Source organism: Aulostomus chinensis, chromosome 18 (assembly GCF_037954235.1).
Source record: "Aulostomus chinensis isolate RoL2024-O1b breed Wild chromosome 18, RoL_Achi_v1.0, whole genome shotgun sequence".
In the NCBI taxonomy this organism is placed as follows: Eukaryota; Metazoa; Chordata; class Actinopteri; order Syngnathiformes; family Aulostomidae; genus Aulostomus; species Aulostomus chinensis.
In genome coordinates this window covers 20,140,800-20,168,427 of record NC_141337.1, presented here as the reverse complement: position 1 = coordinate 20,168,427, position 27,628 = coordinate 20,140,800, and the positions used below count along the sequence as shown (strand labels likewise).

At 51.1% G+C, this 27,628-nt stretch overlaps 2 protein-coding genes across 4 annotated transcripts; one reads left to right on the top strand and one right to left on the bottom strand.

The window, feature by feature from the left end:
* The first annotated feature begins 162 nt into the window (after nucleotides 1–162).
* On the top strand, nucleotides 163–15,480 carry rgs9a (regulator of G protein signaling 9a). The gene is made up of 17 exons (XM_086183871.1): nucleotides 163–359; nucleotides 1,380–1,476; nucleotides 2,953–3,003; nucleotides 3,110–3,216; nucleotides 4,243–4,294; nucleotides 4,411–4,469; nucleotides 6,035–6,111; nucleotides 6,807–6,888; nucleotides 7,215–7,277; nucleotides 10,149–10,178; nucleotides 10,283–10,344; nucleotides 11,074–11,187; nucleotides 11,984–12,099; nucleotides 12,881–12,968; nucleotides 13,172–13,310; nucleotides 13,886–13,968; nucleotides 14,159–15,480. Exons 1-17 carry the CDS (start codon nucleotides 291–293, stop codon nucleotides 14,313–14,315), a joined length of 1,446 nt encoding a protein of 481 aa, XP_086039997.1. The 5' UTR covers nucleotides 163–290; the 3' UTR covers nucleotides 14,316–15,480.
* On the bottom strand, nucleotides 13,492–24,528 carry cog1 (component of oligomeric golgi complex 1). Of its 3 annotated transcripts, XM_086183870.1 has the most exons (16): nucleotides 23,841–24,527; nucleotides 23,248–23,495; nucleotides 22,540–22,721; nucleotides 22,281–22,460; nucleotides 21,485–21,641; nucleotides 20,396–20,606; nucleotides 19,905–20,268; nucleotides 19,303–19,751; nucleotides 18,568–18,714; nucleotides 18,333–18,494; nucleotides 17,886–18,010; nucleotides 17,362–17,470; nucleotides 17,131–17,240; nucleotides 16,449–16,533; nucleotides 16,328–16,351; nucleotides 14,997–15,087 (listed from the first exon to the last, which is right to left on the bottom strand). In XM_086183870.1, the coding sequence occupies exons 1-15, from the start codon at nucleotides 24,144–24,146 to the stop codon at nucleotides 16,343–16,345; spliced, it is 2,844 nt and encodes a 947-aa protein (XP_086039996.1). In that variant the 5' UTR covers nucleotides 24,147–24,527; the 3' UTR covers nucleotides 14,997–15,087; nucleotides 16,328–16,342. The 3 variants fall into 3 exon arrangements, with proteins under 3 accessions (XP_086039995.1, XP_086039994.1, XP_086039996.1); XM_086183869.1 differs by lacking the exon at nucleotides 16,328–16,351 and having other exon boundaries at nucleotides 13,492–15,087; nucleotides 23,841–24,528; XM_086183868.1 differs by lacking the exon at nucleotides 16,328–16,351 and having other exon boundaries at nucleotides 13,494–15,090.
* Between the last annotated feature and the right edge of the window lie 3,100 nt (nucleotides 24,529–27,628).

The window sequence follows — 27,628 nt, the reverse complement described above, 5'->3', positions numbered from 1 at the left end:
TGGTGGTGGTGGCGGCAGCTGTCAGCCACCTAAACTGACCTACTGGGTTTAATGGGATTCCTGCGTCACAGACGTTAACAAGCTTTCCTCTGTGGTTCCTGGGAGGAGCGGTGAGGCCGCCTGCAGCTGATTGGAGGATAAAACCATCCTGTCTTACAGTCCCCTCACATGACCAGCGGCTTCACATCTCCTGCCTGCACACACACACATCTCTGTCAGCAACCAATTTCACAACTGGATTTTGATTTTATTTTTCTCTCCTCTGATTTTATTTTCTCCTATCTGCAAACATGACCATTAGAACAGTTCGTCCAAACCGGGGACAGCACTTCCGGCCTCGTATACATTGTCTCCAAAAGGTGGGTGAAAATCCTCATGCTCACTGTGGCAACTTGTCCGTGCAGTCTCTGTGCAAGTCCTCCACTCAGGACGGAGAAACGAATCATCACGGCATCATGTGTTCATCTTGATGACATGTTACTCGCCTCGGCAGCCACCAGCGCGTTTGTCGGTCAGACGTGAGGCTCAAGGGGGCAGCGACTAAAGAGTCAGAATTTCCAGGTTTCCAACAGCAGATTTCACCCTGCTGAAGGTTTCTAGACTCTCCGTATTTTCCAATTACAGGACGGGTCTGAACGAGTAAAGTGGTTTAGGTGAGATTATGAGGCTTGCTGAGACGGTCCAGGATCTCCTGACCCGTTCCTCCGACTGAGATCCGCTGTTTCATCTCACAGCAAATGTTTGTGTTCTCATACAAGAGAAAAACAAGCTGATGAGAGGAAGTGATGTCTGATTGCTTGACGACCTCCACCTAACGCGTGTGGAGTTGGGACACCAGCGTCCTCAGAGCAGCAGATCCTAAATCCGCCAGTCACACTTCCTGTCTCACATCAGCGGTCGCTGTCAACTCCTCCTTATTTCACTGGAAGTCGCTTGAGACTGTAAGAGGAGGAGAACCCATCACATCCCACCCGTCCCCCCCGAGCCTGTTTAGCGGCTCCGGCTCACTCTGAAGCGGAGCCTCCCTAGAGAGGAACATCTTACCTGACTGCCATCACAAACAGCACCAGGCTCACAGGCTCAGCGACGATGCTTTAGAAAGACCAACTCCAACCTAGAAGGAGTGCAAAGACGTAAGAGTGCGGCTCGCTTGTGTGCATTTATGGAGAAGAAGCCTGGATGTTCGAAGGCGGCCAGAAGTCCAGCCTGCTTTGTGTCTCCTGAGGATGCCAAAGCTCACGTCTCATGTCTGAAATGACACAAAAGCACGACCACGAGCTAAAGCTATTGTGCTGCTGACCGCTGATGTCATCGTAGCGTCTGTGTAAACTAGACGTGTTTAAATGTCGGGGAATCTTGGTCCCTGTCCTTGTCTCCAGCTGGAGGCCATGATGGTGGAGATGCAGGACCCCAAGAGTGGCGTTAAAGGCTCGCAGCAGAAACTCAACGTCACCACCATCCCGCATGTCATCACTGGTGAGACACACACACACACACTCACAAATTCACACACACACATACATTTACACACCCACATTCACACACATTCACACACACACACACACACACACACACACATTTATAACACTCACACACACACACACATTCACACACCCACACACATTCAGACATACACACATTCACACACACACATTTACACATTCACACACACCCACACACATTCACACACACCCACACACATTCACACACACCCACACACACCCACACACACACACACACACACACACACATTCACACACACACACACACACACACACACACACACACACACACACACTGCCTTCAATGATGGTTTGTTGTTTTGGGAGGTAAAATCAATAGAGGCTCAATCCAGTGACCTCTAGGTGCTGTGGGTCGCACTCCTGCCTTCAAACTACTAGTTTGAAAAAAAAAAAACTTGAAACGTCACTCATTTATGATGCACAAGTGTGGCAGTGACACTTCTCTGGCTGCTGATTGGCTGGCATCTTTCATAAAAAATAGGAGAGTGCTCTTGTCTTCACTACCAGTCCATGTTTTATTCTGAAATGATTCCTGTCCAACTACAACCTGCTGGTAACTGAAGTAGCAAGTGCTTCTTTCTGTTGTTGTTGTTGTCATTTATGTTGTTGTTGTTGTTGTTGTTAAGTTGTTATTGTTATTTTGTCATTTGTTGTTGTTGCTGCTGCTGTTATTTTTGTTGTTGTTTTTGTTGTTGGGCCTCTCAGGCTCTGTCCGATGGACTGCTGGGACTCTACTGAGAGAGGACGGCTGTCTAAGCCGATCACACCAGCTATATAAAGAAAGATGCAATTGGATGAGATGTGGGAGGATCTTTAGGGAGCCAAAGACGGTTGCTAATCCAGTCAAAGAGCAGAGGGTGAAAGGTCAGAGGTCAGCATGTGAATCACAGTGATGGGATCATCGCCACCTCCTCCCCTGCACAGCTTTGGGGACAACAGGCGCCACTGAAGGGTTGTTGCCTAGAGTTGATACCTTGGGGTCCTATCAAGACTCGGGAGCCTCCGCCCTCCACCCTCCACCCTCCACCCTCAGCCCTCCACCCTCCACCCTAAGCCCTCCACCTGCAGCCCTCCACCCTTGCCTATATGGAACCACTACTTGCACTTTAGACATCAACACACAGCGCGCGCACACACAAACACACACACACACACACACACACACACTGATGCCTGATCCTGATCCTGACTTCCATTCACACCTTCAATCCAATTCTAACCAGGAACTCAGAAACTAGCTTGTTCTGCATGGGGACGGTCTTTGGTACCCACAAGGACTGGAGGTCCTGATAGGGTGAATGATTATAGAAGGAAAGGTCTCCCATGGGTAATAAGAACCAGGTGCACACACACACACACACACACACACACACACACACACACACACACACACACACACACACTTCATTAACAGTGTGTTTCTCCACAGGTAAAGACATCATTGCGTGGCTCTCCAGCAAGATGAAGGCAACGGTGGAAGGTAGCTCAGACCAGCCTGTCAGACACCATCTCACTCCACCTGCCAGTCAGTTAGTGGACAGCAGACGTTGGACGTGGTTCCCTGATCCATCCTGTGTGTGTTACAGAGGCTCAGGCCTTCGGTACCATGCTGGTGGCCTACGGCTACATCTACCCCCTGCAGAACCACAAGACGCTGGTCCTGTGCAATGACGCCAGCCTGTACCGCTTCCAGGTGAGAATCCCCCATCACTGATGTGTAGATGGGAGCAAAGAGAGGAGCGTTCCAGTGAGTAGCTAGGGTCTGATTGGTTCCCTGCTGTCACATGACGACGGTCATGATCCCGTCAGGTAGTCCTACCGCTAACAGTACTGCATCCCACAAGTACTGAGCACATACTGGATATTGTATTTCCAACATTTTTGACCCCAAAACTATTTGTGGCACTGCATTAGAGTGTTTGTTGCGTGGTCAGCCCCCCACACCTGAAGGTGTGTGTGTGTGTGTGTGTGTGTGTGTTGGTGTGTGTGTAGTAGTAGTAAAAAAACTAGTTTTTAATATGTGACAGCATAATTAGTAAGATGATGAATTAAAGCTTTGATGTCAACTATCAAAATGTCAAAGCTTTTATTCTGAAAGAGTCAGACCCATTTCCAGTGGGATGTCTGGAAGTGTGAAGGATCTCTGGTTGGAATCCTGACTGAGACGTGAGCTACTGGTCCACCTCCAGGAGGACCAGTAATGTGCAGTGATCACCTGCAGCAGACGCCTACTGAAACACTTTGTTCCACTTCTATCGTAAACAGGAAGTTAAAGACTGGCTGAACTGAGGTGCTTCCTCCTATAAGTGTTCAGGCCATACTTCCTCTGAAGTAATCACCATGTCAACGAAAGGAAATCCACAGTGAAACCATCATATATGTCTCAAAATAGCTCCAGAACGTTTTGGAAAGTCGCCCTTTCCCCCAGGAGGTGGCGGTGTTGGGTCGGTAGGACAGCAGGACTCTGAGTGATGCTGAGGAGTCCTGAGCAGAGCTGCAGGCTCCTCCTTGGAGGAAGATGCCCCCCTGGGAGCAGCTCAAAATCTGCCCAGAACAGTTGGTGGACTCCTGCTACCGACAAACAATTGGCAGAAGCAACGCTCAGGTCCTTTGGCCATGTTGCCGTTAGGAATCGCACCTGAGCCTGGTTCAGCTCAGACATGAGGGTCACACAGTCCAACAACAGGACTAACACCTTCCACCTGCTCTCCCTCTCTAGACTCCGTACTTCTGGCCTACACAGAAGTGGGTGGCGGAGGACATCGACTACGGTGGGTGCAGACACACAGTCAGTCTCTGCTGACATGAGCGCCAGCACCAACCCTCCATCACTCACCTCCTCACATCCTCTCTCATCTGTGGTCTCTCGTCATCTTGTGCCCTGCAGCCATCTACCTGGCCAAGAGGAACATCCGCAAGAAAGGCATGCTGGAGGCGTACGAGCAGGTAGGTGCTCCTCTGGCTGCTAACGGAGAGCCTGGCTGTGTTGCCTGGGATTCTCTTGATCACAATGCTTCAAATTTCCATCTGAACCTCATCATAGTTGCATCATAGTCATCAGGTTACCTGGACTTAGAGACTCAGGTTCATGTTGGTTTCTAACATGTGCTCCGAGTGGTGCTCAGGTTAACGTTTAACATGAGTCTGCTTGTGTTAGCATGCTAAGCTAACGTAGCTGATCAGCTGCAGATGCAAACACGCCGAACCTGGTTTTTGTCGTCATCAACTTGGTCATGGAGTTATGAAATGCAGCAGTGTTCAGTCGTTTGAAGCTCTTCAAATAAATAAGCACACAGGAGAAGTTTGCCCTGAAGGACTTCTGGCAGAAGCTGTTCATGTTGAGGGAAATGTTGTGATCCAGATCCAAGCAAAACATGCAGAAAGGCAAACTTCTCCATCGTGCAGGAAAAGTGAAAAAGGCCCCAAAATTAAATTTGTATCTAAATCCATGTTTGTCTGGACTTCAGCAACATTTTCTAATGTTGGGCAGGTTTACAGGTAACAGCACAATTAGCTCGCTGCTGCCTACGACACAGGCCGCCCTGGACGAGACAAGATGGCATCTGTGCTGAGGCAGCATTTTTACAGTTTGGAATGCACCCCATCCATCATCCATCCATCCATCATCCATCCATCCATCCATCCATCCATCCATCATCCATCCGTCCATCACCCATCCATCCATCATCCATCCATCCATCACCCATCCATCCATCCATCATCATCCATCCATTCATTCATCACCCAGCCATCCATCCCTGCATCCATCCATCACCCATCCATCCATCCATCCCTCCATCCATCCATTCATCACCCATCCATCCATCCATCCATCCATCCATCCATCCATTCATCCATCCCTCCATCCATCCCTCCATCCATCCATCCATCCATTCATCCATCCTCCATCCATCCATCCATCCATCATCCATCCCTCCGTCCATCATCCCTCCATGTTCCCCCTCTTCTCCTGTTCAGGGTGGTGGGGGTGGAGCCTATCCCAGCGGCCTTCCCCCTGGACAGGTCACCAGTCCATGGTAGGGCCAACACATATAGACAGACAACCATTGGCTCTCCCAGCCACGCCTACTGTCAATTTAGAGTCTGGATTAACCTGGTCCCTCTTGATGTCTTTGGACTGTGGAGGAAGCTGGAGTACCAGAGAGAACCCAGCAGGAACAGGGAGAACATGGAGACTCACACAGAAAGACCCCGTGCTGCAGCCGGGGCTCCACCCACAACCTTCTTGCTGGGGGGCCACAGTGAGGATCACTGCTCCACCAGGCTGCCTCTCAAATGCCCCCCACAACTCCATTTTACAGCCACAACGTCTGTAGTCTCCAGGCTCAAGCTGAGACTGTTGACATCACTGTGACATCATCAGAGTCATGACCAAGACAGCTCCCAGCTTGGCTGGTTGGATAAACTTGTCCTCATGGTGAACAGGTCACTGTGACGGAACATGAAAGAACGTGTTCTCCAGTCACTGCTTCATGTTCTCTCTGTAACAGGCTCATTACAACCACCTCCATAAGTGGCTGAACCACAAGTGGGACTTCATCGTGATGCAGGCCACTGAGCAGTACAAGTACGTATAACAGCAGTATCCTGTCCCTCCGGAGTACCTTAGGCTCCATCTCTAGAGTGGATGAGAGCAGGGACGGGGTCATGCAGCTGCTAGGGTGGTGAGGACCCGGCCGTTACACCAAACTCTTGACATATACAAGCAGGGCCAAGGTCACCTGTGCCAAGCACATGGTGCAGGTGTGTTCTACAGCATCAGGCCACACCCCCACAGGTAAGCTGTAGTTTACAAAACAAATAAAGGTGGATTATTACTTACTTTGTTGATCCAAATGGTTTTGTTGGGTTCAGATCAGTCAAGTACATTCTAGTTCTGTGGCGCCGTTCTCTCTGATGCCATGGCAGGTGTGGCGAGGGCTGGGGTGGAACCGCAGCCCAGGTAGCAGGTTTCCTGTACCGCTCACGTCAGCTTTATTCATGTATCACATTTATCCTACATGCATCAGTTTAACCTGCTTCAGGATAAAAAGCCAAATGTGAGCAGAGACCAAGAGCGGTGGGGCGGGACCGGTCAGTCCTGCAGGACTAAATCCAGGAGGCAGCTTAGGCCCTCAGTAGCCCCTCCCCATTAGACCAGAGCAGTTAGAGCAGGCCTCCTTTCACATGTGTCTATACGAGTGAGCTCTCACGAACGTTCTGTGTGTGTGTGTGTGTGTGTGTGTGTGTGTGTGTGTGTGTGTGTGTGTGTGTGTGTGTCAGGGCAGGGAGGGAGAGGCAGAAGCCGGATCGTGTGGTGTTTGACTGCCAGGAGAGAGCCTTCTGGATCGTAAACAGGCCACCGGTCAGTGTGTGTGTGTGTGTGTTCTACATGTAGAAGTTTGAGAATATGACAAACATGCCATGATCTAAATAAATTACACACATGTATGAAACTGTATTTGCTGAGAGAGAGACAGAGGGAGACAGAGAGAGGCAGAGAGAGAGAGAGACAGGGAGAGAGAGACAGACAGAGAGAGAGAGACAGAGAGAGAGACAGAGAAGGACAGAGAGACAGAGAAATAGAGACAGAGAAGGACAGAGAGAGAGAGGGACAGAGAGAGACATAGAAGGACAGAGAGAGAGACAGAGACAGAGACAGAGAGTCATCCACCTTTCCTTTGTGTCCAGCGTCGAACTCACAGTGCTCTGGACTGTGGTCCAGAACGTCTGATTGATCCCAACACAGAGGAGGTAACAGGTCAGTAGACACACACACACACACACACACACACACACACGGATCAGATTGAAGTCACCTGGTCTGTTAACAAACTGACTGGAGCTTACAGGGACATTTCTCTGAGCTTGTCTCCTCAGCAGTAGAAGGCAGATGTCCTGCGTCAGGTTGTCAGCGGTGACGGCGCCCGCCTGTGATTGGTTGGTTTGTCCTGGGCTGAGGCTTCTCCATTTAGTGCTCCTTATCTCTCTTCTCTCTACAGATTTCCTTGACCTGATGAGGATGAGAGTGAAGTGATAGATGAAGAGAAGAGACAGATGTGTTTGTCCTAGACTCAGATCGTCCGTGGTAACCACACCTGTGTTTGTTTGTATGTTTCAGTCCCTCCAGGAAACTGTGGTACTGGTCAGTACTGCAGTACTTTCAACAGACTGCAGTTTTTTTTTTAATTCTATAATTGTGTGATGAACACATTTAATCCTGTTTTTGTTATAGAAAATGAATATTTAAAAAAAAAGTTACTCTAACAATTCACTCACACTCACTCGCTCACACACTCAAATGCTCACTCACTCACTCGCTCACTCACACACTCACTCACTCACGCACACAGCTGCTCACTCACTCGCTTGCTCACCCGCTCACTCACACACTCACTCACTCACGCACACAGCTGCTCACTCTCTCGCTCGCTCACCCGCTCACTCACTCACTCACTCGTTCAATCATTCACACTCACTCACTCGCTCACTCACACACTCACCTGCTCACTCAAACACTCGCTCAATCACACACTCGCTCGATCACCCGCTCACTCACTCACACACTCAAAGACTCACTCGCTCACTCACTCACTCACTCATTCAGTCACACACTCACTCGCTCACACACTCACTCACACACTCGCTCACTCACTCACACAGCTGCTCGCTCGCTCGCTCACCCACTCATTCGCTCACTCACTCGTTCACTCATTCACTCACTCACCCGCTCACTCAAACACTCGCTCAATCACACACTCACTCATTGCTCAATCACCCACTCAGTCACCCACTCACTCACTCACTCACTCACACTCACTCACTCGTTCACTCATTCACACTCACTCACTTGCTCACTCACTCGCTCGTTCGCTAACCCGCTCACTCACTCGCTCACTCAAACACTCGCTCACTCACTCGATCACCCGCTCACTCACTCACTCACACACTCGCTCACTCAAAGACTCTCACACTCACTCGCTCACTCACAGCCTCACATACTCATTCACTCCCTCCCTCCCTCACTCACTCGTTAACTAACTCCCTCCCTCCATCTCTCACTCGCAGCCTCACTCACTCGTTTACTAACTCCCTCCCTCCCTCCCTCCCACACTCACTCACAGCCTCACACACTCACTCACTCGTTAACTAACTCCCTCCCTCCATCTCTCGCTCCCTCACTCATTCACTCACAGCCTCACATACTCATTCACTCACTGACTCCCTCCCTCACTCACTCACAGCCTCACACACTCGCTCACTCACAGCGTCACACACTCGCTCACTCCCTCACACACACTCACTCGCTCACAGCCTCACACACTTGCTAGCTCACTCACTCACTCGCTCACAGGCTCACACACTTGCTCGCTCACTCACTCGCTCACTCACAGCTTTACACGCTCACAGCCTCACACACTTGCTCGCTCACTCACTCGCTCACTCACAGCTTTACACGCTCACAGCCTCACACACTTGTTCACTCACTCACTCACTCATTCAGTCACACACTCACTCGCTCACTCACTCGCTCACACACTCACTCAAACACTCGCTCACTCACTCACTCACGCACACAGCTGCTCGCTCGCTCACCCACTCATTCGCTCACTCACTCGTTCACTCATTCACTCACTCACCCGCTCACTCAAACACTCGCTCAATCACACACTCACTCACTTGCTCGATCACCCACTCACTCGCTCACTCACTCACTCGTTCACTCATTCACACTCACTCACTTGCTCACTCACTCGCTCGCTCATTCACACTCACTCACACACACAGCTGCTCACTCGCTCGTTCGCTAACCCGCTCACTCACTCGCTCACTCAAACACTCGCTCACTCACTCGCTCGATCACCCGCTCACTCACACACTCGCTCACTCAAAGACTCTCTCACTCACACTCACTCACTTAGTCACACACTCACTCACAGCCTCACATACTCATTCACTCCCTCCCTCCCTCACACTCGTTAACTAACTCCCTCCCTCCATCTCTCACTCACTCGTTTACTAACTCCCTCCCTCCATCTCTCGCTCCCTCACTCACAGCCTCACATACTCATTCACTCCCTCCCTCCCACACTCACTCACTCGTTTACTAACTCCCTCCCTCCATCTCTCGCTCCCTCACTCACAGCCTCACATACTCATTCACTCCCTCCCTCCCTCCCACACTCACTCGTTAACTAACTCCCTCCCTCCATCTCTCTTTCCCTCACTCATTCACTCACAGCCTCACATACTCATTCACTCACTCACTCCCTCCCTCACTCACTCACAGCCTCACACACTCGCTCACTCCCTCACACACTCACTCGCTCACAGCCTCACACACTTGCTCGCTCACTCACTCACTCCCTCACAGCCTCACACACTTGCTCGCTCACTCACAGCTTTACACGCTCACAGCCTCACACACTTGCTCGCTCACTCACAGCTTTACACGCTCACTCTCTCACTCACATGCTCGCTCACTCGGTGGATTTGTGAGCCGGTACGGTCATGGAGGGCCTGTCACGTATGTGTCAGTGTTCTGAGTTTGTGGTTCTCTGTGTATGGAACAATGTGGAACCGTATTTCTGTTGTTCCCAGTATCAAATTATTTTGTCCCCTCAGAAAGTCACCTTTGACCTGTACAGGCGGCAGGTGAGTGACCCCAGAGGTCTCAACACATGTGGAGGGATCTCAGAATAGTTAAAGGTACAAGTACACACTTTATTTATGTATTTTGTGTCTCTCTTTAATTCTAGAACATGTTCTATCAACAAGCCATCATGAGGTCAAAGGTCAAATCTAGTGTGTCCCTTGGAGCGTAAGTACCTCTTATCTGTCATTATCATCATTATAAAATATAATTACAATTATTATCAATCATAAAATCATCATTGATTGTCATAATAATCATCATCATAATGTCTCATATCCAATGCTGTTTGCCGTGCTTTCTGATTGCCGGCCAGTCAAAACGTCGTTGGTGATGTCATGAAGTCTGTGCCGTCCATCACGCTGCTCTCTCCTCCTGCTAGCGTAGCTCGCTGAAGATGTCATATATCCATTCATGCTAAAACAATGCAACAATTATTGAAGAGTGAATAAAAGTCAGAAAGCATTTCAAAAGTTGACATTTCTTGACATATTTGGTTGCATTGTCGGTGGGTTTGCAAAGGGTGTCCCTCCTCCTGGTTCCCTCCAGCCACCAGGTACAAGAGTGACAACTGCAGCCACTAGATGGCCCCCTTACCTCTGACAGACTGTTTCTCTCAGTGCCCTGGGTTTTGTCTTTATGTTTTAGATTATTACGTCTGACCACGTGGCCAAAACTGTGGTCCTTGTGTCATTTTATGTTGCCTGTATGTTTAAATGACAGTCTTCATGGAACCTCTGATGTCAGCGGTCACATCCCGCTGAGTCATGACCTAAAAACCTGAGGTCCAGTTGAATCATAGATTTGGAAAATTTTGACACCCCTAACAACTTCTTGTCCTTCACTCTTCACCAACCAAAAGGCCTCAGCCGTCTCATAACAGTTGTGTCCCTGCAGACTGGTCAAGTACATCACCACCTACAAAAACCATGACCCCTTCCTGGCTCCCTGTGTACCCAGCAACCCCTGGCAGACCGACCACGATGCCTACTGGACCCTCAACATGAGACAGTGAGCACAGAATCAATTCTGTCATTTCAGTTACTGAGCTGAGACCCACGGTAGTTAGCTTAGCACAATGGCTGGTGGTGGGTGGGAAGTGTTAGCATCAGCTAGCTCAGATCCAGACTAGTTAGCTTAGCACAATGGCTAGTGGTGGGTGGGAAGTGTTAGCATCAGCTAGCTCAGAGCCAGACTAGTTAGCTTAGCACAATGGCTAGTGGTGGGTGGGAAGTGTTAGCATCAGCTAGCTCAGAGCCAGACTAGTTAGCTTAGCACAATGGCTGGTAGTGGGTGGGAAGTGTTAGCATCAGCTAGCTCAGATCCAGACTAGTTAGCTTAGCACAATGGCTGGTGGTGGGTGGGAAGTATTAGCATCAGCTAGCTCAGGTCCAGGCTAGTTAGCTGAGCCCAATGGCTGGTAGTGGGTGGAAGTGTTAGCATCAGCTAGCTCAAGTCCAGGCTAGTTAGCTTAGCACAATGGCTGGTGGTGGGTGGGAAGTGTTAGCATCAGCTAGCTCAGGTCCAGGCTAGTTAGCTTAGCACAATGGCTGGTGGTGGGTGGGATGTGTTAGCATCAGCTAGCTCAGGTCCAGGCTAGTTAGCTTAGCCTAATGGCTGGTGGTGGGTGGGAGTGTTAGCATCAGCTAGCTCAGGTCCAGGCTAGTTAGCTTAGCCCAATGGCTGGTGGTGGGTGGGAGTGTTAGCATCAGCTAGCTCAGGTCCAGGATGCTGGTGTGTCCAGCAGGAATCCTCCTCCTCTGCAGATGCAGTTTTGTACTAAGTGACTTGGCCTTTGCGTGTCCAGAGTTGATGTTCCCACTAAGATGCGAGTGGAACGTTGGTCCTTCAGCCTGTTTGAGCTGCTGGTCGACCTGCGAGGTCGAGACGACTTCAAAGTCTTCCTCAAGAAGGAGTTCAGTGGTAGGTGGTCTGTGTGTGTTTGACAGTGTGTTTGGATGATTGATTTTATTTTAGAAATTAAAAAACAATATGCGCAGTGGTCAGCACTGTGGCCTCACAGCAAGAAGGTTCCGGGTTTGAGTCCCGGCTCGGGCGTGGGATCTTTCTGTGTGGAGTCTCCATGTTCTCCCTGTTCCTGTGTGGGTTCTCTCTGGTACTCCAGCTTCCTCCCACAGTCCAAAGACATCAAGAGGGGACGAGGCTGATTGATACTCTAAATTGACCGTAGGTGTGACTGTGAGTGTGAATGGTTGTCTGTCTCTATGTGTTGGTCCTGTGATGGACTGGCGACCTGTCCAGGGTGTACTCCGCCTCTCGCCCATAGATGCTGGGATAGGCTGCAGCCCCCCCCCCCCCCCCCGCGACCCTTACTAGTAAGGAATAAGCGGAAGATGACAATGGATGGAAAAACTATATGCATACAATACTAAAAACTAATCAGGGTGTCGCTGTCAAGTCACATGACTTGTTTCCATTGAAGTCTAAGTGAAATTTCTGGCTAGAAGGCAGGAAAGACAACGACATGCCGCCACTGAGTCTCTAACCCTTTGCACTATAAAAACATGGACGTTATAAACAAACGTTCTGAGAGTAAAATTCACCGTTCAGAAACACGACAACCCTCAAGAGTCAGACTCACCAGTCAATCACTGCCTGAACGCTTTTGATGAAGAAAGAACAAGTTTCACAGCTACATAGCTGCTGTGTGTGTGTGTGTGTGTGTGCGTGTGTTATGTTCCAGGGGAGAACCTGGCTTTCTGGGAAGCAGCTGAGGAGCTGAAGTGGGGAACAGCATCTTCCATGTCAACTAAGGCTGAGACCATCTTCAAGTAAGGCAAAGCAGAGAGGGACAGAGTTCTGGTCCTGGTCCAGAATACACCAGTTACACACCAGTGATTGCTAGAATAACATACCAGTATCACACCAGTATGCATGTGCCTTTGACTTTGTGACTGTGTGTGTGTGTGTGTGTGTGTGTGTGTGTGTGTGTGTGTGTGTGTGTGTGTGTGTGTGTGTGTGTGTGTGTGTGTAGGACCTTCCTGGCCCCTGGCGCCCCCCGCTGGATCAACATCGACGGCAGGACGATGGGTCTGACGGTCAAAGGCCTGGAGCATCCTCACCGCTACGTGCTGGAGGCTGCACAGACACACGTCTTCCTGCTCATGAAAAAGGTGTGTGTGTGTGCGTGCGCGTGAAGTTTAGGCCCCACCCTGTGGTACCTGCAGCGTGAGGTGTCGACGGTGCTTCATGTGTCAGCCTTTGTGGTACATCAAAGAATTGTGAGTGGATTAACCCTTTCATGCTGACGTACGCGGGAGCGGCGCAGTTCTGTTCTGTTGCTTCTTCTGACGTCGCGGTGACGTTCGCCGTGGCGCTCCAGCTGCTGAGTGTGATGTCACGCTTACGTCTGTCATGGCTGCCTGTGTCAACATGACCGACTGAAGGCAGAGGCAGGTTCAGGTTCCTTTATTTGGTTCAGGCCCTGACGGTGTTTCACCATGACGACATGAACCACGAACCCGAGGAGAGAACGATGCTAACAGCTAATCAACATGTTAAACCAGTAATAAACACCAGTCAACCCCCAACTCCACAGCCATACGTGTTCTGGTGTTCTCCCTCGGGACCCCTTCACATCATTTTGGTCTCCATTACGATTCAGACCCTCAGGCGCTGAGGGTCCCGGTGTAGAAGTGCCAGCATGAAGCTGTGCCTGGGTGAATGAAGCTGCTCTGCTCTGCTGCAGGACACCTTCTTCCGTTACCTCAAGTCTCCAGTCTACAAGGACATCCAGAAGAAGGCGCAGAGCCCCGAGGCACATAACTTCAGGTTGGTGGCCTGAACGGAGCAGAACCCGTTCCTTTGGTACCTTGAAGCCACTTGACATGAATAGAAGCTGACCACGTTTCAATGTTCTCCAGCACTTGTGGAGAACCAAGGGAACACGTGTATCTTGCCTTACAGAGTTGCTAGAACATTCCGGCCAGTCTAACCTGGACATGTTTGCGTTTCACTCTAGTCCATCTCAGCTGGAGCAGAACGCGAAGAACCGAAGTCCCGGCATCCATCCCATCATCCTGTGGCAGCAGGAGGAGGCGGAGAAGGCCAAGGCTGCCGCTGCCTCCGCCCCCGTCGATGTCAAGGCCATGATGAGCAAAATAGACAGGAAGAAGTAAAATCCCACACACGCACGTGTGTGTGTGTAGGGTTCTACATATCATGTCAACAAGTATTTTAGCATGTTTGTCTGGTTGTCATGGTTACATACTGTAGGTGCTTGGATGAGCTCGTAAGGAGAGGAAGTGGTTTCCTGTATGCGGTCCGACGGTTCTCATCACGCAACACGTGGCCCTCACCCCCGACACCGTCACAAATTAGCTGGTCAGGGTACTGCATGTACTTCCATCTTTTACTGCATACATCTCCCTCTACTGTGTACATCAGGTATTGTAGTTGTGTGTTTATTGTAGTTCTCTGCTCTCCGTGGTTCTATCACAGCAGCGGCGTGCGTTCGCTGAGCTGAGATCACGCTTGTCTACATGCAATAAATGAGATGAAGAAGAGGCGGCGTCGGGCTGTTTGTGCTCTCGGGTGTTGAGGTGTCAGATTATTGCTTCAATGGTGGAGTAGAAGGATGTGAATCTTTGCAGGTTCTGGATAAACGAGCTGGAACGTCGCCGCTGCAGACGCGGCGAGACTCGCCTGCGTTCCCACACACAACGATCACACGAGGCTTCGCCCAAACACGCACCTTTACTTCACATCACACATCTTACAAAGGCCAAAGCACTGTGGAGCAGCCGCAGGTTATTTGGCCATGCTGGACAGCCAGCTGAGTTTGAAGAGCGAGGGGGCGGCGGCGGCGGCGTCTTCGTCCTGATCCGCCAGCTGTCTGAAGAGGCTGCCCGGCCGGAAGCTGTCGTCGCTGATGGCGGCGGGTGACTGCACCTGCTGGAGGACAGAGAGAGAGCTGAGGCTCGCCTGGAGAGTCACAACGCCAGGAAATGACCTGGTCACCCTTCTAGACCTGGTCCTGGTCCACAACCGTCGCTTTTACACAGCAGGAACTAGAACCATCCGGTCTTTAGAACTCTCGTTAGACGACAGGAACTTTTCGCTCAGACAAGCTGCGTTCTGGTCAGCAGAGGCAGTGGTGCACAGCAAAACCACCCTGATTTATACACCACACGCACGCTCCTTCTACACCTGATTGTCTCTATCATTGTTTGTGAGTCCGCCAAACAACCCGCCCTGGACACGCCCACATTCAAGCTTCAATGGCGCATGCGGAGCAGCTAAATAGATGTAGAGGCGGAGCTTCAGTCGAGGAACAAACATTTTGTGTCAGCGTAGAAATGGCGTGCGTTCAAGAATGAACATTTTAGATTTATAATCTGCAATAAAGTACCAAAGAAGTCTCACTTCAACATGTTGCTGGTACAAAAGTTTCTTCTTCTTTCTGGCTGTCGACGACTGCGGCCCACACGGGCGACAGTGCCTGGAACTGCTGCTCGGTGGGAGGAGCCACTCCAGTTCTGAACGTCTTTTTCTGTGATTGTGATGCTGATTGATTGGCCCCTGACATGGTGAAGTGTGCAGAGCAGCACTCTGAGCGGTCTGGGCCTGTCACACCAGTGCACGGTCAACCAGTAGAGTACACTGGTTTACCGGGATCATCTCTATGTTGGCGGACGTGCACCAGTTTGAAACTGGAGCAACATTTCTGACATACACCCACATGAGTCTCATGGGCACTGAAGGAACTCTGTTAGGACCAAACTACAACGCCACCACACGACAACCGGCTCCATGTGGTCAGTGACTGGCTGGGTGTTTGCACACATCAGCCGTACTTTTACTTTTCATTATAGGAGTTACTTTTTGCAATGGTAGAAATGTACTTGGAGTGAATCCATGAGGGCTGAGGAGGCTCCTCCCCTAAGGACAGGCAGGCTGGCGGGGCTCACCAGGACTCACTGGCCCGGGGCAACGGTGCGAAGGGGAACACAGCAGGTTAGTGACATCAGTGAGAGCAGGGGAGCACTGAAGCCACAGCACCGCTACCATCACAATAACACAGCCACACTGCTGGACTACTGACAACACACACACACACACACACACACACACACACACACACACACACACACACACACACACACACACACACACACACAGGTGAACTTGCCTGGGCTTCTTGAGCTCAGAGTGTCTGGAAGGCAGAGGGTGTAACAGACAACGTTTACCCAGTGTTGGACACAAACGCACGCACGCACGCAGAGGTCATCCATCATGGACCAAACACTCACCAGCTGCTGAGGAATGCCGGAGGAACTCTGAGGAGACGACTTGGGTTTACGAACGTTGGACATGCTGAGAGGCAGCAACCCGAACCTGAGGGGGGCGGAGCAGCCAGGACAGTCCAATCAGCCGACAGTTCAACAGGAGAAGAAGCTAAACTGAATCAACAACAGTACTTCTGTCATAACTGCAGTAAACCTCTAATACAACCCAGATGTGGAGTACAACACACTGATGTTTCAGCAGTCGCCGCTCTGCTCTCTGATGGAGCCACAACACACCACCTGACCAGGTGAAGGCCACTCCTACTGAGTCTTTGTGTTCAGGTATCTCCAAACAATCCCTGCTGGGTTATCTCAAAAATGTCCTGTAGTTCGCCCTCTGCAGCAAGGGGAGGCGCTAATGAGGCAACCTACAAGCAGCAGGCAGAGGAGGGGAGAGCAGCGCAGCACCCCCACAACACGAGGAACGCCGCTCTTGTTGTGTATGACTGATGACATGTCTGGATCATACGGGAGAGCTAGTCTACACGCCATTTTGGACAGTTTAGCTGTTGCTAGCTGTCTTTCTCTGCTAGCTTCAAGCTTCATTTATGTGGCTGGTTCTTTCTGCATTCTGGAGTCTTGAAGATCAAAGACAGGAGGGAAACACGCTTAGTTCTGTGTGACAGCTGCAATCTTGACCTCTGACCTGATCTGACTGCTGGCCAGTGGCAGGACGTTGTAGGCCTCCTGGGAGTTGACGCTGCTGCTCCTCTGTCCAAACTGCTTCTCTGAGCCCGTCAGCAGCCCCAGCAGCACCTGAAACAGGACCAGCCTGCATGCATCAACCTGACAGGGACATTGTCTGTCACATGACCAAGGCTTCACGCTGGTCGAGCTCTCTGCTGTGTGTAGTGATGATTTGAGGGGCGGAGAGTACCGAGGTCCTCTGGGTCAGCCGGCTGAGATTCGTACTGAGTGGCAGCGTGAACACGTCCAGATCAAAAGGGTCAATGTAGCTCTCCAGCCAATCACAGACCTCCTGGAACCTGGAGAACACAAAGCACAGCACAGGCAATATTCAGGTAGACCTTCTTAAACTACAAACCTCTGAAAAAAGCAGGATTTCCAGGTTTCAGGGATCGGGGTGTGGATTCAGACCTACGTAACGTCTTTAAGGGTTAGTGAATGTGAATGTTGGTCAGGTGAGAACATCCCGTAGCTCTAAGTGAGTCCTGGGAACAGCAGTCCTGGACCGCTGTTCCCAGGACTACAGCAGCAGCAGCGACATTGAGCATGTTTGTGTTGTCTTCTCTCCTCAAAGACGACACAAGCTGCAGTTGCTGGGATCTGACCCACTGGTTATAAACTTGGAAGCGACGGATTTTTGTGATCCTCTGTGGCTCTACTCAGGTCTAGAAGAGTCCCTGACTGACATGGGAGCAGTGCGAGTCGGGGTGTCACCTGGGGTCTTGGTGGGATCGCGAGCTCTTGCCTTCCTCCATTTTTCTGCCCAGTGTGGTGTTCAGGTACCGCAGGTCAAACAACAACTGCAAGGCTCTGTTCTGAGTCATGGGGAATACACTCTCCTGACACACACACACACACACACACACACACACACACACACACACACAGGGGGGGGGGGGGGTCTCAGTAACTCAAGACTCCACTTTTCTCCTCTTTCCTCTACCCTGCATCCTCTTCTTCCTCCTGCCTCCCCTCCCACCTCCTGTCACTGATCAGAATCCTCCTCTTCTGTCCCACTTGTCCCTCCCTCTTGCTGCTTCCTGTTCCTCGTGTTTCCTTCATTAACACCTGGAGGTAGGATTTTGTCAGCTGCTCCTGGGTCAAATATGACCTTTGACCTCATGAGGAATATTCCAACCTACTACTGAGAATGCCGCTTACTGTGTCGTGGGCCTGCTGGGCGAGGTTGTGGTAGTACTGCAAGGCCTGACCCAGACACGTTTGCAGAAGCTCCTGCAGGGTGGGACGGGGCAGAGCGTGGCCCCCCACCCTGTTCACCTCCACGCACAGCTGGAACAGCAGTGACTGAACAAACCAAGATGGCTGCAAGGACACAAAGTTTCCCATCAGATCTTTGCTTGTGGTGAGAGGTCAGCGGGCCTGGTTCATGACTGACCTGGACAGGAAGACGGATTTTGGATGTGACGCTGGTCCCAGACTCAGCCTCCTCTTGGATCTCCAGATCTTCCCAGTTTGTTGCAGTTCTTAAGATGGCACCGGCAGACTCAGCGTGAAGACACTTGCCAAACTTATCTAGCAGCACCTGCAACAGGACGAGGCATTACATCACTGCAGAGGGATGCAAGCACACAGACGCTAGTTTGCTAGCAACACGTCCAGCAGACGCACAACTAGAGCCTGGAACACAAACTGTTAGCATAACTTGTAGGCTGACGCCCATGAAGCCTGATGGAGAACATCAGGTCGTACCATCTGTTGAGTGTGCTGCTGCCACATGTAGATGAAGGAGCAGCTGTGTGACAAAAGTGAAATCATGATCTCAATCATGACCACAATATTCCTGATAATCACCCTGCGTAGCTGCCAAATGCTAAACTTTTTTAACGGCTGACTGGCTAACAGCAGGTTTACTGGCTGCTGGACGTGAGGACCGAGACCCTGTGAACCCAAACTGTCAGCTAGGACACTGAAAGCAGCGCCATGTTTCTCTTGTCACTGATCCGCCAGGCAAGTGGAACCGGGGCCTCGGGGCCAGGATCATGACTCCTCCTCCCTATTCCCTCTAAGCCAATCATCCGTCTACATTCCTCACAGACAGATAGATATTGTCCAGCATGCAGAAGGTTCACCAAGATCACAAATATCCATGAGCATGTAGACGGTGTCTGACTTTCGAGAGAGCGGAGCTCCAGATGCGGTAGGCTTCCATGCTGCAGTTGAGAAGCTCCTCCTTCAGACCTGTCCACTTGGCCTCAGCAGGGCTGACCTCTGGGGCAGTGCGGGATTTACCCAGTTTCTTGCCCTGTCTCGGGGTTCCTCTAGATGTGGCTTCACACCCCATCTGTTTTCCCAGAATGCAATGCTTCAAGTTGGGACAAAGTTCCCCCATGGACTGGCACAGCCTGGCCATAAAGAGGACTGAGCTCAGGCGGGCCTGGCTGGGGTTTGGTGAGGCTGAGGCCAGTTCACAGCGGATGGCGGACAGGATGTGGTGAACACAGGCCAGGCAGCCTTCACGGAGTGCCTCCTCCACAGCCGGCGAGTCTGTGTAGCGGTTGAAGGAGGAGTCAAACAAGCCCTCAGGGGGTCCTGAGGCCGTCTGTGACACGGAGTCGGACCCTGGGGAGACAGAGACGGACCACCAGGTATCACCAAGTAGAGAAGGAGACGTGTCAGAGAAGGTGAACTGTTCATTTGGAGAGAAAATATTCTATTGTACTGTATTATGTGACAGGGGACATGCGGGTCTTGGCAGGTCTGGAGCCAGCCTACCTACGTCCTGGGAGGGAAGGTAGTGCTGGAGGTCTTCAAGCCGGGCCTTCAGCTTGGCGTCTAAAGAGGAGCAGAAGTTCTGAACACATGGGGTCAGGGCCTGGGTCTTCATGGCCAAGCCGCTCTTTTGCTGTTGTTGTCCCCGCTGGGAAACACTGACCCAGCTGGCATCGCTCAGCAGGTCCCCCGGAGACTCTGACCACAAGAATGAGGCCACGTCTACCTCGTACTGGGCCCCCCGGCCTGAGATGGGGTTGGTGGCTGTGGAGGGATGGAGGGACTGCCTCTCCAGGTCTCTCAGGGCCGAGGTGAGGAGCTGAACGGAGCTTGCAGAAATGGCTTCTGTTTCTTCTCTGGTGATGGCCTGATGGAAATGGGAGAGGGAATCATTGGACCTTTGCAGTCAGTAAGCAGACCTCAAGGAGGGGTGAACGCGCATGAAGCCAGTGGGCGGCCATTGAGAAACCTTGGGAAGCTGGGAGAGCACCGACCTGCAAGCGCTGGAGAAAGAGCTGCTGCAGGAAGTCGTCCCAGACGGCCAGACGCTGCTCCAGCAGCCGCTGGCACACGCTGCTCCAGTGCTGACTGATGGAGTCTGTGGACAGCAGGTCCCACACGGCGTCCCTGATGGCCGCCAGCCCTTTCAAGCTTTTCACATAGACCAGAAGGCCACCAACGCCTCGGGAGATATCCTCCTTACAGCTGAGGGCAGAGGAGACAGAGGATGATCACCTTTGAACAAAATTGTGATCAACGATATCCATCCACTCATCCAACCATCCATCATTCCATCATCCACTCATCCATCCATACATCATCCACTCATCCATCCATCCCTCCATGTTCTCCCTCTCCTCCTGTTCAGGGTGGTGGGGGTGGAGCCTATCCCAGCAACCTTCCCCCCGGACAGGTCACCAGTCCATGGCAGGGCCAACACATAGAGACAGACAACCATTGTCTCTCCCAGCCACGCCTACGGTCAATTTAGAGTATCAATCAGCCTCGTCCCCTCTTGATGTCTTTGGACTGTGGAGGAAGCTGGAGTACCAGAGAGAACCCAGCAGGAACAGGGAGAACATCCAGACTCACCCAGAAAGATCCTGGGACTCAAACCCGGAACCTTTTTGCTGTGAGGCGACAGTGCTGACCACTGCTCCACCGGGCTGCCCAACAATAGCGATTGTAATTGATTATTAGGGTCTGAATGTGTGTTGGAAAAAAAATTTGACATTTGACAGCTGAACTGACCCTGAAGCTAGCTTCAAAGCATCTTTGATTGACAGTTGGGCATGTTTATGTTTGACATCACGGTCACCATCATGAACCTCAATCTCTTATGACAACAATCCATATTTGGCTCCCAGCCGAGTCATGAGACGGGACAGTGGTTGTTTGTCTCAGGGAATTTACAGAAAATGAAGCAAAACATGAATTTAGAAGTAAAGCTGCACAGAATTGTGGGTAATGGGCAGCAAACAGGATAGCTGATGCTGCAAGACAGTCTGGAGACAGTCCGCTGTTCTCTGAGTAGACAGGAAGTAAAATTGTGGGGAGCGGCATCCTGAGCGGCTGCAGCTTACGTGGTGATCCACTGCTGCAGACTGTCACGCAGCTGCTCTCTCTGGATAGGCTGGGCCAGGGTCCGCAGGGCCGGCTGGAACGCTGTGATGGAGGGGGGCAGGTACTTGAACCAGCTGCTTGTACTCGTGTCTTCCTGTAACACCTTCCTCCCTTTAGCTGGGGAGATGGATCAGATCACATGATTAGAACCACCTGACAAAGTCAACCAAACCTACACGTGACTGACGGGCTCATGATCACGTCAGCATCAGCAGTCTGAATGATGTCACCATGACCACGGCCCAGTGTGACTCCCCAAACCTACAGAACATAAACTTGGCTAAACTAAGCAAAGACAAGTTCAGAGCCGCATCTCACTCAAGGTCTTTCAAGGCTGCCAGGAACCATGAGAGCAGAACCACCAAGAAGTGTGTGTTCGACATGGGAGCATTAACACAATGACACACTGCATCACAAACAGCATCGGTGTAAAGGGAGTGTGGGGGAGGAGCAGATCAGTCCAGACGGACCTCCACGATGACCAAGAGAAATCTGAATCAGGATCGCTTCAATATCCAGTGTCAACGCCCCCGCCCAGCTTCTACAGGTGTTACAGCTGCTACGGGTGTTACCGCTGCTACGGGTTTTACAGGTGTTACAGCTGATACGGGTGTTACAGGTGTTACAGTTGCTACAGTGTTACAGCTGCGACAGGTGTTACAGCTGCGACGGGTGTTACAGCTGCGACGGGTGTTACAGCTGCGACAGGTGTTACCGCTGCTATGGGTGTTACCGCTGCTACAGCCCTCTACCAACCTGCTCCTGGTGTGGTGGACGTCACATTCTCCAAGATGGAGAAGAGCATCCCACAGCTCAGCGTGGCCTCCCCCGGCCTGGCACCTCCCTCTGGCGGCAAGTAGAAGACAGCATAGGCCTGGAAGAGCGTGGTGACCAGCAGCTCCACCAGGCTGCACACCTGAGCCTTGATCCCCGCACCTGGATACAAACCACTGCCGATGAATACGTCCTTCCAAGTATTACTGCATACACATTGGGGGTGACAGTGGGCAGCTACCATGCTGGGGTTGGTTGAGCAGCTGATGGATGGAGGCTTTCCGGGCCAACAGGAAGTCAGCAAGAGCCTGGCGTGGCGAGCTGTCCTCAAGCAGCATGGTGGACACTAAGGCCTCTGCGATGGCCTGGTCCGAGACCGCCCGACCCCGCAATAGGGACCGGCTGTCCAGGAGAATGGTGGACCTGGAAAAAACATTGAGGTGCTTACTGGTCTAAATGGGATTCTTTCTCGGGATTCTCCATCTCACTCTCGACACTGTAACCACGCTGCCACGGGCTTTTGTGGCAGCATGTGCCAAGAATGCTTGGAGATGGGAAGGACACCATATCAACGCCATCAACCAGGAGGGTTGCCAGTTCAATCCCAGCAGAAAGGTGAAGGAGCAGTGCTGGCCCCGTCCTCAAGGTGTGACGGAGGCTTACTAGGCAGCTTCAGGCGTGAGTGCCATTGAGAGACTTCACAAACCGTTTCAGAGCCTTTTTTCTCCCAGCACCAAACCACATCACTGAGACGTGAGAGCATCTGATTCTCTGACACATGCGAAACCTTCAGGGGTCCCAGGCAGCAACAGGTTAAACACAGTTAAGGACAAAGGGGGTGGACACCGCCGGCACCTACATAGAGACAGGCCCCGCCTCCCTCTCCCAAAGTCCAACCTTCTAAATGACACGTCAACTCCCCACAGACACCCAGAAGAGCTTCCGCTACCTGAAGTGTCCCGTGGTGGCGACCTGCCGGACCAGGATGGGGAAGCGGGTCAGGACGGGACTGTAGTGCCCCCCCGTGGCAGCGTCCAGCTGCAGCAGACCATGTAGGTGGCAGCACAGCAGGTAGAGCTGAGTGGCCTGCAGGTACTGGGACGCCTCCATGGCACTCCAGATCCGCTCTGGGATCTCCAGGAGGAGCTTGATCTGAGACGCCATGGTGTAGAACTTCTCCTGCCACTGTCCCGAGACCTGCGACACACACACACGTGTTACATGCTCCAAACACACCAGGTCCTATCAGGCTGTATTGGCCTAGTTCCGGCCCGCCCCCCCGACAGTCCTCCAACCCTCTCTCAACAACATCGTCACTGAACATTCATGTGACGTCAGCTGATCTCACAGCAGCAGGAGCCACCGCGGGGTGCGCAGCGCCAGGGCTGGACCGGGTCTACAACACACACCTGGGTGTGCTGTGCGGCGGCGCTTCTGACCCGATTGTACCGTGTTAGTCTGAGAGCTGACATGAATACGTCATGAGCGCGCCCCGTGCAGGTGGACCGGCTGGCTCTTAGGGCTGGTTCCGTTTCGGCTCACCTCCGGGCCGCGGCGGCTCAGTCCCGCCGGGCTCTGCTTGAGCCGGAGACAGTACCGCTGCATGTCCTGGATGGAGCGGACTACGCTCTCCGAGCACTGCCGCATCTCCCCGATGGTGTCGGCGGCGTCGATCAGGTCCCGGTACCGCTCCCCCACCATCTGCCGCAGCTCCTCCTTCTTCTGCTCGATCTCCCCCCGGACCCGCCGCTCCACGCGCCGGATCTCCGCGGTGCCGTAGCGCTCGAACAGAACCGTCGGGTCCTTAATCTCCGAGACCCGGAGTGACAGCGTCGGATCTTCGGCCATCGCTGTCCAGAATTAACCCGGAAGTCCGGGTCCGCACTTCCTGCTTCCACGTGGAGACCTGGATGACGTCTATAACATGTTCATTGGTCACTGGAGCCGCCAGTCAGGCAAGGTCCGCCCACCTCGCAGCAGCAGGACCTCCGCCTGCTGGGCTGGAGTGTGGCGAGCAGTGTTGCGAACTTGGCGACTCCCCAACTCTCCATGGCAACTTTTTTTGTCCAAAGCGACAAATCCAGCGACTTTTCCTGGTGTTGTTGGAGACTTTTCTGACATTCGGAGACTTACGCAAGAGCACGTGTCTTTGTTCCGCAATTCATGTTCTCAGCGAGCAGTGGGCTCTTCCTGCTCCGCCCGAAAGTAGCCACACACGGGCGATCACCGCCTCCAGCGGCGCGGCAGTCAGGAGAGGAGCAGAGACCCTCACCCCTCTGCGTCCGGGCAGCAAATTAATCGCGCATGCGCAAAGCAGCCGAGGAGATCCCACCCTTCGAAAGCGGACAGCGGGATGTTAAATAAACGTAAAGGTTCATTCCGTGTCACATAATCACTGCATTATACAGTATTATATATGTATATTATATATATGATATGTATATGTATATACATATACTGTATATATATATATATATATATATATATATATATATATATATATACAGTACATGTATGTATATATAGAGTATATGTACATATACTGTATATATAGAGTATATATATACAGTACATATATATATACATATATGTATATATATATGTATATATATATACATATATGTATATATATATGTATATATATATACATATATATGTATATATATACATATATGTGTGTGTATGTACTGTGTATATATATACATACATATATGTGCTCTGTGCTGCTTCAGGTGTGGCAGCAGCCTGCAGAAGAAGCAAAGATGAGGGAAATGAGGAGGCAATCATGGATTCAAACAATGTCAAAGTGTGGATGTTAAATGTTGTAACTGTGGGGGAAACCATGTGTCGTCCTTCAGAGGGTGCAGGCACCATTTAAGGGCTGCTGAAAAAGAGAAAGTGGAAACTGAAGGCAAACTTTCAGATGCAGAAGCAATGAAAAAGGTGGGGGGAGCAGGGGACCTTGTGGCAGCTGCTGCCCCCTCTGTGCCGCCTGGTCGGGAAGCCAGAGGACAAACGGTGGGAACACAGTCGTTTTTTTGCTTTCATGGTCGATGTGTTGTGGGCTGTTAGGGGTCAGACAAGGAGATCTGATATCATCAGGGTGGTGGAAGCTGCAGAGAGATTCCTGAAGGAGAAGTATCTGGACCCAGAAGAGCCACACAAACACATGAGGCAGAGGGCAGAGCAGCATGAGAGGGGAGGGAGGTGGACAGATAGAAGTGAGGAAGGTATGGAGGACACTCTGGAAGATGATTGTTGAATTATGACTGTTTCTTACCCTACAATGGAGTCTAACAGCAAACGGCCAAGAATTTAAAAGATTTGTAGATGACTTTCAGAGTCTCCCAGAGATGATCTGTGTCCAGGAATCCTGGCTTAAACCACAGCTTGATTTTGTGATTCCTGGGTGTGAAAGTGTCAGATTTGATAGACATGAGAAATCAGGAGGGGGGGGGGGGTGCAACATTTGTTCCATCTAATCTGCAACATCAGAAGGTTGCTTTCAAGTCCACCTTAGAAGTGTGGCAGTCAGGGTACGGGGCAACACAGCTGGGTACACATTGTAAAGTTCTAGAACCCTCAGAGACACTTAGATGTTCCTGAACTAGAGAGCATCATGGAGCAGATAGAGACCCCAGCTGTCTGGGTGGGGGGTTTCAATGCACACAACCCTTTATGGGGCAGTTCAGCCAAAGATAGCAATGGTTGAACAGTGGAAGAATTCATGGACAGGTGGGGGTTCGTGTGTTTAAACGATAGCAGACCCACAAGGTTGGATGTTAGGACAGGACCTCTGTCTCACAGAGACCAGCAACACTGGAGATCTGGCCAGGATCGGGGAACGGGACTCCTTGGACTGCTGTTCAATAGGTAGTGGTCATTTTCTGATTCTGCTGAGATGCGGCAGGTCCTTACAAGTAGAGAAGCAGAGAAGTCCCATGAAGCAGACTGGGAACTGTTCAGGGTTCACTGCAGTGAAGCCACTGTAAGGGGGAGGGATCACTTGATAAAATACCAGTCTGAGTGAAGAGATCATGAAGAGTGCAAGTACAAGTATCCCAATAAGGAAAAGGTCAAACAGGAAAATCAGTGTACCGTGGAGGAACAGTGAGTGAATAATAGGAATTGTGCTTATCGAGCACGAAGGACATATCCGACAGAAAATAGAGCCATTGAATATCAAAGATGAAGGGCCACAGCACGGGGGGTGATGAAGTCACCTGAAAAGGGATGTTGAGGAAGTCTTGAGGAGGACTGAGTGTGGTAACATCAGTGACTGGAACATGGCGGGCAGTGCGCCGTATGTCTGGGGTGAGGAGGAGATCTGGAATCCCGGTCTTGGAGAATGAGGGAATGTTTGCAATGAGTGATGTTGAAAAAGCAAAAGTGTTTGAGAACAAGTTGAAAGCAGTCCATGGTGGTGAAACCATAGGGGAAGAGGCATGAATAAAAGGAACGAAACATTAAAACATTACACATTTGTAACGGCGATGAATGAGGAAACACAGATGTCTGTAACTCGTATTTTTCTCAAGATGAACCACGAGGAGCAACTGGACGAGGAGCATCAGCAGCTCCTGGAGAGGATGGTGTAAGCAGTGAGACTGTTCAGAACTGTTCGGCTTGGTGCTGGATGAAATATTATCATGAATTAATTGCGTACGGAAAGAGGGGGCTCTCCCTAGTTTGAGGAAACAAGCAGTCGTGGTTCCAGTTCTAAAAGCTGGGAAAGACGCTTCCTGAACCCTGTAGACCCTTTGCTCCAACTCCAGTGCTTTGTGAAATCATGGAAAGGGTGGTTCCAGATAGAAAAGTGGACTAACTAGAGAGAGCAGGATGGTTCCAGATAGATGAGTGGACTAATTAGAGAGAGCAGGATGGTTCCAGATACATGAGTGGACTAATTAGAGAGAGCAGGATGGTTCCAGATAGATGAGTGGACTAATTAGAGAGAGCAGGACGGTTCCAGATAGATGAGTGGACTAATTAGAGAGAGCAGGACGGTTCCAGATACATGAGTGGACTAATTAGAGAGAGCAGGATGGTTCCAGATAGAAAAGTGGACTAATTAGAGAGAGCAGGACGGTTCCAGATAGATGAGTGGACTAATTAGAGAGAGCAGGATGGTTCCAGATACATGAGTGGACTAATTAGAGAGAGCAGGATGGTTCCAGATAGATGAGTGGACTAATTAGAGAGAGCAGGATGGTTCCAGATACATGAGTGGACTAATTAGAGAGAGCAGGATGGTTCCAGATACATGAGTGGACTAATTAGAGAGAGCAGGATGGTTCCAGATAGATGAGTGGACTAATTAGAGAGAGCAG

What these genes read in the sequence shown, in the direction of transcription:
- rgs9a (XM_086183871.1), top strand. Translation starts at nt 291, where the DNA reads ATGACCATTAGAACAGTTCGTCCAAACCGGGGACAGCACTTCCGGCCT. An exon ending in TGGACCCTCAACATGAGACA is followed by an intron (nt 11,188 to 11,983) that starts GTGAGCACAGAA and finishes TTGCGTGTCCAG; the next exon opens with AGTTGATGTTCCCACTAAGA. An exon ending in TCTTCCTGCTCATGAAAAAG is followed by an intron (nt 13,311 to 13,885) that starts GTGTGTGTGTGT and finishes GCTCTGCTGCAG; the next exon opens with GACACCTTCTTCCGTTACCT.
- cog1 (XM_086183868.1), bottom strand. Translation starts at nt 24,146, where the DNA reads ATGGCCGAAGATCCGACGCTGTCACTCCGGGTCTCGGAGATTAAGGAC. An exon ending in GGAGCTCCGCTCTCTCGAAA is followed by an intron (nt 18,715 to 19,302) that starts GTCAGACACCGT and finishes GTCCTGTTGCAG; the next exon opens with GTGCTGCTAGATAAGTTTGG. An exon ending in AAATCCGTCTTCCTGTCCAG is followed by an intron (nt 18,495 to 18,567) that starts GTCAGTCATGAA and finishes GTGTCCTTGCAG; the next exon opens with CCATCTTGGTTTGTTCAGTC.